A 9,449-nucleotide genomic window follows, 5' to 3' on the forward strand; every position below is an offset into this window, starting at 1 on the left:
TACTTTGTATACTCCTTGGTATCTAAATCTATAATAATCTATAATAACATCAGCACAAAATATAAACCAACTAGTAAATTATGATGTGCATAATCTATTGGGTGGTTTATATATGATTAAATACTGACATGTGAAGAAAAGTTTCACTAGACCTCATCAAATGTCCCATAACACCTCTAAACAAAGACCAACAAGTCAGCTTTTGTTTTGTTTTATTTTGCTTTTCTGATTCCTGCTCCTGATTGCAATTTTCCTCCCTTATATCTCATGTAAGTTTTGAACAAGGCTAGTGTGTTGAGGGTTACAACAGAGCAACTACATAATGTCTGTAAGACAACAATGAGGGCTTCAGTGCCTAAAGACACCAAGTGAAGGCCTGCATAGATGACAGTGAGTCACAGCATGTTATATATTAGGTGTGTTCAGACATTTGGACATTATGCTTTAAAACAGTTCAGCTGTTAGTGTTTATTGTATATCATATATGATGACTGTATCCAGTTTTTTAGGTGCACAGAGTAAACATGAAGAGGATGAGTCATCGAAGGCTATTTTAGCACTCACAGACAGCCCCAGCATATTTGATCGAGGTCTCCATGTGAATGGCTTCGCTGACTTCAGGTGTCCACTCTGTATTTAAAACCAGGAGGGCAGACTGATTATTGAGGCAGAAAAATAAACTGTTTCACACAAACTGATAGGACAGCTGTCAAATGTGAACTACTTCAATTTACCATAACTTGTTGGCACCAGCACCCTCCCTACAATAAGCAAAATACAGATTATTTCTTCTGTATTATTATTATTATTATTCTGTATATACAAAGGTAGCTTCAGTGTATGTAGTTTTTTTATCCCAGTTATGTCACGTAGAGAGTTGTCTGTCATGTTACTGAGAGTCACTAGGAGAAATGCACATAACATAAACTCTGGATTCAAATGAACTGACTTTGCATCAGGTGGATTTATATTCACATTCATCGATGCATCTCAGCTGTTATCACAAATGCAAGTTTCATTATAATCATGTTTTATTTGATATAGTCTCTAGTAGATCTCTTCTTGTGGTAAATCAGCCCTGCAGTTGAAAAGACCAGAGCCAGCTGTGATTTTATTCTTCTAGATTAAGTTTGTCTCCTATCATACAAATCTCCTTCGTTAAAGAGATTCAGATAGGAAAAAGATACATTCTCACATATCTGTACTTTCAATTTAAGGCTGCTGCCAGCAGCCAGTTTTCTTAGTGTAGCACAAAGACTCGAAAACAGCTTGTCTGGGTCTTTTCAAAGGTAACAAACCCATCTGCCAGCCCCTCTAAAACTCACAAATGAACACATCATATCTTGTTCGTTTAATCTGTACATAAAACAAACTGGAAAACCAAAATTTGCTGTTTTATGGATTGTGCGGTGGAGTGTTTCTTGGGCAGGCACAGTGACTTCCTGGAGTCTTCTCATTTCACTATAATGTCAAATTATTCTTTCAAAGTCCATGTCGTGCTTTTATTCCAGCCATAAAGCTTGTCAGAACAGGGAACATGATTTCCTATCTTAGTTTCTCTGGCATGTTTTTGTTTTCTTCTTTCCTAAGAAATTCCCCATGTTGGGCTGCAGGTGGTGCTGGAGGCCCGTAGATGTGTGCAGGTGGAGGAGGCTTCCTGTGGATGCTGCAACCAAAGCTGAAGTGAATTAGAGTTCAAAAATAACCAAAGAGAAAAGGAAAATAGTCATTTAAGCAGTTTTAGATCAGAATCAGAGCAAAATCCCACACAGTTTGAGTATAAAACATCTGTATAGGTATGCAAAGCTTTAAGTTAAATGTATAAAGGAGCATGATCAGCATAATTAACACACTTACCAGCATACAGACAGTTCTCTTTCCTGTAGTTTGTAAAGGACAGACACGACGGAACGTTTTGTGTTTTTAATTTGATAGTTGATATTTTGACTTAATATTTAGATGAAGTCATGGCTGTTTTCTTTGATAATAATGATGAGAATGCTTACATGAAGGCTATAATTCACTCAATTCCATATATTTATGGGAGAAGACAAATTATTCAGCTTTACTTTGGTTATTCACGTGTTTTTTTTAAGTTTTAACAAGTTAACAATGTTGGAAGTTAATGTGTCTTCAGTATTTAGCAAACAGGTGAGGTGGCAGTTATTCATTAAATGCTAATCATAAAAAGTAAAACAACACAACACTGTAGAGGTACTGAAATCTGGGTTTTTATTGTTTGATCATGTGTTGTTGTGAACATGTGATGGATATGTAGAGTTTAAGGCATTTATGTTGACAGTAAATCAAAAAGAATGAGTCGTGTAATGATAGAGATGTACATGTTGACTGATCCATTACATTGATAATGACAGTATTCTCTGTGAATCCCCACGAGCTTCTCTGACTTAAAGGGTGTGCTCTGGATATAAAACCTGTAAGACAGATTCATTATTGAAATTACATCATGCCACAAATGTTTCAGACAGGCTGACGGGAGGATGATTGTTAACTTGTGAATGCAAATGCATACCTCAGTGGTTGGCACCAAAACCCGCACTGCATTTAGAAAAAAATAAAAATAAAAATTACAGAAACTGAGATCTAGTTTTAATGTTAATTTTCATATTGATTAGAATCAATCTCTCACCAGTGGATCTCTTCTTGTAATAAATCAGCCCAGCAACTAAAAAGGTCAGACCCAGCAGCAGCCCTGCTGTCCCAACAGTGATCTTATATGTCATGGAGTCAGCCATGGGCTCTGAAAAGACCATCATCAACAACTCTGCATCAAATTTCCATCCACTGATACCAGAAGTGATCTTCCATTGAGGCTGAGTTAACATACTTTATGTATGTTATACAAGCTACACATGTTTAAAGTTTTATTACAGGCATGTGAATGTCTATGTACAGTGTCATTTTAGTTATACATGTACATAGTTGTACATACAACAAATCAAATGCGTCTACTTTATGTCATGTATGTTATGATACCCAGTGAATGGTAATTCCTCATTCCTTGTGGTTGAATTTGTAATTTTACCTCACCTGTGCTCATGCACACTTCCTTACCCCAGTCGTAGAGCTTGGGCTCCATGAGGCTGGCATGCTCCACCATGCAGGTGATTTTCTCTCCAGGTATGGGTGTAAACTCCAGATAGGAGTGGATCTGGTAGAGCCAGTTCCCATTGGACAGTTCCTCAGTGGACGTCACATCAGATGTCACCCCCTTTCCATTCCTCAGCCACGTCACTCTGATTTGTCTGGGATAAAAGTTGTACACACTACAGACAAGCAGGCCTGGATGTCTGCTGCTCGCTGCCTTGACTGACCTCAGCCAAACGTATGGCTCAACTAGAGGAAAATACCCAAAAGAGACAACATTTAGTCATAAAATACCACAACTTTACTCAATCCATTTCTAATGCATCTATTAGCGTTACCGTCACTATTACAGCAAAAGCTTTTGGGGAATATTTGCAGGCTCAGTAACTTTCCAGAGTCTCCGCTGGTTTCCTGAATGCTGCTGAGGACCAAGAAAGAGATCTGTCCAAGTAGCTGCTGGGCTGCCATCTTTGTTTTGATTTGGAAACATTGGCACAACTTTGGAGAGTTTTGAATTCTTTTTTATTTTTTTTATCATTCAGTGGAAGGGTTTTTAAAGTTTTAGCGTTTTCTTGTTTTAGTTAAGTTACCTCTCTGACCTGAAGGTGGGCTAATATATGAGTCGTAAACACTGGAGCTATTTTCAGTCTTTATGCTAAACCACGCTAACAGGCCACTGGCTGTTTTATGTATTGGACACACATAGAGTGACATAAGTATATGCCCCAAAACTTTTGCTTTGAGGCAATTTCCATTATGTTCTGTGTTAATCACCTGGGGTCAGAAGGCCATCATAAGCCAACGGTGCATTTCTCTTGCAAAGGTCTGTCTTCCATTTCTCATGTTTCAGAAGATGTACATCCTTGTTGAGGATATCGGCAAGTTCTTGTGCTTTCTTTGTGTAGCCGATAATTTTCCCCAATGTGCTGTTGTATTGTGCCATCAACTTCTTGTTAAAGTAGAACTGCTCCAGGTACACAGCATCATGACCATCGGGTGAAGTAAACTGGCAATGAATCAAAATGTGACCAAAGAAAGCGTCTGTGAAAATAATACCAACAGATATTAGTTGAAATGGATAGTTATTTAGTCTCTTGTACATTTAATATTCACACACATCAGACTCTAAAGCTAAAAATGTGAACACAGGCCTCTCTGTATCTATTGTTATGCACTAACATAACAATAGCACAAACAATTATCGGTTCTGTTCGCATGTTACTCACCTGCTCTTAAAAATGCCAACAGGAGAGTAAAGAAGCCGAGAGCTTGAAACATCTTGTCATCTAAATGAGAGCGATCCAACAGAGAGTAAACTCCAGTGGAGAAAAGAGTTCATTTGATTCTGAGCTTGTCAAATGAGGAAGTTCACTTACAGATTTATAACAAGCATTTTTTTCCCCATGTAGGTGTGGCACTCACGTTCCACCTCTAGACATTTGTTTCCATGATTATGTTGGTGTCATATTTCTACTTTAGGTCTCTTTGTATGCAACCTCGGCAGTAACAATGGTGGAGGAAGTACTCAGTCATACTCAGATTCTTTATATACAGTGGGTACGGAAAGTATTCAGACCCCTTCACTTTTTCCACATTTTGTTATGTTACAGCCTTATTCCAAAATGGATTAAATTCTTTTTTTTCCTCATCAATCTACACACAATACCCCATAATGACAAAGTGAAAAAAGTTTTTTAGAAATTTTTGCAAATGTATTAAAAATAAAAAACTGAAATATCACATGTACATAAGTATTCACACCCTTTGCTATGACACTCAAAACTGAGCTCAGGTGCATCCTGTTTCCACTGATCGTCCTTGAGATGTTTCTACAACTTGACTGGAGTCCACCTGTGGTAAATTCAATTGATTGGACTTGATTTGGAAAGGCACACACCTGTCTATATAAGGTCCCACAGCTGACAGTGCATGTCAGAGCAGAAACCAAGCCATGAAGTCAAAGGAATTGTCTGTACACCTCTGAGACAGGATTGTATCGAGGCACAGATCTGGGGAAGGGTACAGAAACATTTCTGCAGCATTGAAGGTCCCGAAGAGCACAGTGGCCTCCGTCATTCGTAAATGGAAGAAGTTCAGAACCACCAGGACTCTTCCTAGAGCTGGCCGCTCGTCCAAACTGAGCAATCGGGGGAGAAGGGCCTTGGTCAGAGAGGTGACCAAGAACCCGATGGTCACTCTGACAGAGCTCCAGCGTTACTCAGAGGAAATGGGAGAACCTTCCAGAAGGACAACCATCTCTGCAGCACTCCACCAATCAGGCCTTTATGGTAGAGTGGCCAAACGGAAGCCTCTCCTCAGTAAAAGGCACATGACAGCCCGCTTGGAGTTTGCCAAAAGGCACCTAAACGGCTCTCAGACCATGAGAAACAAGATTCTCTGGTCTGATGAAACCAAGATAGAACTATTTGGCCTGAATGCCAAGCGTCACGTCTGGAGGAAACCAGGCACCGCTCATCACCTGGCAAATACCATCCCTACGGTGAAGCATGGTGGTGGCAGCATCATGCTGTGGGGATGTTTTTCAGCGGCAGGAACTGGGAGACTAGTCAGGATACAGGGAAAGATGAATGCAGCAAAGTACAGAGACATCCTGGATGAAAACCTGCTCCAGAGCGCTCAGGATCTCAGACTGGGGCGACGGTTCACCTTCCAACAGGACAACGACCCGAAGCACACAGCCAAGATAACGAAGGAGTGGCTTCGGGACAAATGTCCTTGAGTGGCCCAGCTAGAGCCCAGACTTGAACCCCATTGAACATCTCTGGAAAGACCTGAAAATAGCTGTGCAGCGACGCTCCCCATCTAACCTGACAGAGCTTGAGAGGATCTGCAGAGAAGAATGGGAAAAATACCCCAAATGCAGGTGTGCCAAGCTTGTAGCATCATACCCAAAAAGACTTGAGGCTGTAATCGCTGCCAAAGGTGCCTCAACAAAGTACTGAATAAAGGGTGTGAATACTTATGTACATATGATATTTCAGTTCTTTATTTTTGATACATTTGCAAAAATTTCTAAAACTTTTTTCACTTTGTCATTATGGGTTATTGTGTGTAGATTGATGAGGGGAAAAAAAGAATTTAATCCATTTTGGAATAAGGCTGTAACATAAGAAAATGTGGAAAAAGTGAAGGGGTCTGAATACTTTCCGTACCCACTGTATATAGTCCAGCATTAAAAGTGTTTTAAATTTTACTAGTGGCAAAATATTTCTGCAAAATGCCCAAAAGAAAGAGGACTCATTATGTAGAAAATTGCCGTGTGAGCTGATTTCAACTCATTTATCAAGTTATGACTATATCTTAAAAGCTAATGTTTTGTGTGTAAAATGTTGCTCTGCAAAGTAAGTGAAAGTACGATATTTCACTCTGAAATGTGTTGAACAGGATCAAAGTAGCATGAAATGGAAATACTTTAGTAAAATACAAGTACTGTCTTCAAATGCAGTATGTGAGTAGATGTATTTAGTTACAGTTATTATTTGTCAGTGACAACCTTGGCTTTATGACAAGAACATAATCAGAATTTAATTTCCACATAATATTTATTGATTATTGAGTAAAGAATGAGCCAATGGTTGTTGGTGCTGCAGTTATCTGTTGCACACTTAAATGTTATTATGTTACACATACTGGTGAAGTTACTCTTGACATTGTCCAATTCCATATCAGTGAACAGATTTATTTGACCTGTTTATTCATGTAAAACGTATTTGTTAGTTGCAGAAGTTATCACTGTAATCATCCACAGCACACCAAAAAAACTCTTCACTGTGGTGCAAACAAAGTGTTAAATTCACTCAAACAAGTGAGTATCATAAATACAATCGTCAGGTTCAATCACCACCAATCAAATATGCAACTTTAATTTCTCATGAATCTTCATAAAAGCACTTTTATGTACAAACATATATTTATAGATATTCCTAACAGATATCAAAGTTTCAGCTCAAACAGAGTACATAATGTCACATGACCATGTTTGAATAACAGTGTGACAAACCAGCAGTCATTCTGCTGCACATTTCTACTTAATGTAGTGTCCAATTATCATCTAAAGGCAGAGCAGTGGCAGGCAGATAGAAACACCAGTAGATTAACGATAAAGACATTGCATCTAATGTACATTCAGAGCATGAAGTGAGCCAGTCTTAAATGCTTCTCTTTATAAGAAATAATTTTCCCCTCTTTTTTACCACAATAAATAGTATACAATCAATCTTGCTTTTCATAGTAACTCTTAAATATTTAAAGCAAAATAAAGGTTAAAGGATAATACATGTTGCACTCAAAAATCATATAGAAAATATGTATTCATCTACAATATCACCCATATTCAGTGATAGAGGTATTATTGTCCATGGTGTCCCTTAACCATTAGAAATACTCCAACGACAACTCCCACCAAGCCCAGAATCAGGCCCACTCCACAGCAAATGTCCGGTCCAAGACTGGGACGAGTCAAGTCAAGTTCTGCGGAGGAAGTTAGACAGCACATTCACCACTTACAAAAAGACACAACAAAACATCTCATTTTGATGTTTAAGTGACCTCATGATAAAAGACTCACCCCAGACCCTTGTTATAGGCCTGTCCAGGGCTGAATGCTCCACAGTACAGCTGTAAATGTCCCCCTCCGTCGGCGTGAACGTCAGGGTGGAGAACTGGTGGAAGGTTTGATCAGTATTGGGATAATATCGACTGAGTGACACCCCCTCTGACACTGGATGACCATTTTTGGTCCAGTCGACTTTGATGTACGGTGGGTAGAAATGATTCGCAAAGCAGATGAGACGGTTTTCAACTCCCAGCTCAGCTTCCTCTGCAGGGTAGAGGATGCTCTCAGGGGGGTCTGAAATGGGCAAAAAGACTGTTAGGAATCTTCATCAACATTTTATCAATCACTTTAGAGATAAATACAGAGGTCAACTTACCTTTTTCTTTTGGTGGACTTTTCTCTTCCACTGCACAGAGTGCAGTAATTGCTAAACAGGAGAGCTTGTTTTGCAGAGCATCTTTAAGTATACTCAGACCTACTAAAATCTGACTTGGATCAGGATCAACAAATCTGGGCACTGTGTAAATAACTTCCTCTGTTTGGAAATCCACATATGAAACCTCCAGTGCATCAAACTCAAACTGTACCTCGGCTGTGCCATTCAAAAAGCAGCCCACAGAATAGAGAACTTCATGAGTATCTGTAAAAACAATTCAGTGGAAATAAAGATACATACACTGTTGTACACTCTTTGTATTGATATACAGAAGCTGAACACAGAGGAATAGCCCATATTTTCACATCTTCATAAAATCACAATTTTACAAACTAGAAAATAAGTGTAGTAAATGTAAATATCATTCTTACTTTGTGATAAGGCACAGAAGCCCTTGAGCATCAGGATTATGAGAGCAGAGCGCTTCATGTCTGAGCTACAGTTCTTCATCGCTGAATGGAAAGTCCCAGCCTGAATTTAGCATTGTGTTTAATCTGTCACTCACATCAATCACGTGACCAAATCAGGTGCAAAACTTCTCCCGCAAAGTAGCTGTGTTCATACATGACACAGTATGAGGAAATAATAGAGAGCTGAAAGTCAGGTTCTTTGATGACATTATTAGAGTACTTTTTTTAGCCTTTTGAGAGTGTTGTTAAATGGTTCAGTGCATTTTCCATCACGGGAGAACAACTACAAAATGTCAAGACAGTGTTTTGAATGAAGGCTTCACTGTGATGTAAAGTTAGACTAAATTATCTGCAGCACATCTATGAAATTAAAAGTCTTTAAAGGGTATAAGGGATCTACATAATTTTAAATACTGCAAGTTGCATGTTTCTGAGGAAATTACCACTGCAGACTTTTAATGCAACAATGATCACAATCCAATGATCAATGTGGTAATTTTGCTTTTTGTCCCAAAACTGTCAAAATACAATAAAATTTTATTTCTAAAATTTATGAAAGGTTGAAAAATATGTAACAAAATTCAGAGATATCAAGAGATAATGATTGATAAAGAATGAAGTAAACTGATAAAAAATACAAAAAAGAATAAAAGTAGCCTACATTTTATTTTTCCTTCAAGTGATTGGCAGTCAAGAAAAAAAACCTTTTTGTTTTGTGATTCTAAAGCTTATTTAGGCTCCATTTTAATTATCCAACAAACTATAGTATTTATTGATGTATTCAATTATACTTTTGACTTGTCTGATAACTTTTTCCTACATTTAAACTTTTCTTTATTTGATCCCCCATAGGGGGAAATTCTCATGTTACAGCAGCAACAATAGAACAGGGAGAGTGAAAAGAAGAAGCAATAAGTTT

At 38.4% G+C, this 9,449-nt stretch overlaps 2 protein-coding genes across 3 annotated transcripts; both read right to left on the reverse strand.

Annotated features, from left to right (window-relative positions):
• Positions 1-2,247: 2,247 nt before the first annotated feature.
• Positions 2,248-4,447, reverse strand: LOC139205047 (rano class II histocompatibility antigen, A beta chain-like). Of its 2 annotated transcripts, XM_070835124.1 has the most exons (6): positions 4,335-4,447; positions 3,883-4,149; positions 3,076-3,357; positions 2,651-2,761; positions 2,534-2,559; positions 2,248-2,435 (listed from the first exon to the last, which is right to left on the reverse strand). In XM_070835124.1, the coding sequence occupies exons 1-6, from the start codon at positions 4,384-4,386 to the stop codon at positions 2,409-2,411; spliced, it is 765 nt and encodes a 254-aa protein (XP_070691225.1). In that variant the 5' UTR covers positions 4,387-4,447; the 3' UTR covers positions 2,248-2,408. The 2 variants fall into 2 exon arrangements, with proteins under 2 accessions (XP_070691225.1, XP_070691224.1); XM_070835123.1 differs by lacking the exons at positions 2,248-2,435; positions 2,534-2,559 and having other exon boundaries at positions 2,587-2,761.
• Positions 4,448-7,425: 2,978 nt separating this feature from the next.
• LOC139205034 (RLA class II histocompatibility antigen, DP alpha-1 chain-like) lies at positions 7,426-8,570 on the reverse strand. Its single transcript, XM_070835109.1, has 4 exons — positions 8,492-8,570; positions 8,061-8,324; positions 7,697-7,978; positions 7,426-7,599 (listed from the first exon to the last, which is right to left on the reverse strand). Exons 1-4 carry the CDS (start codon positions 8,568-8,570, stop codon positions 7,478-7,480), a joined length of 747 nt encoding a protein of 248 aa, XP_070691210.1. The 3' UTR covers positions 7,426-7,477.
• Between the last annotated feature and the right edge of the window lie 879 nt (positions 8,571-9,449).

This window comes from Pempheris klunzingeri, chromosome 8, assembly GCF_042242105.1.
Source record: "Pempheris klunzingeri isolate RE-2024b chromosome 8, fPemKlu1.hap1, whole genome shotgun sequence".
In the NCBI taxonomy this organism is placed as follows: domain Eukaryota; kingdom Metazoa; phylum Chordata; class Actinopteri; order Acropomatiformes; family Pempheridae; genus Pempheris; species Pempheris klunzingeri.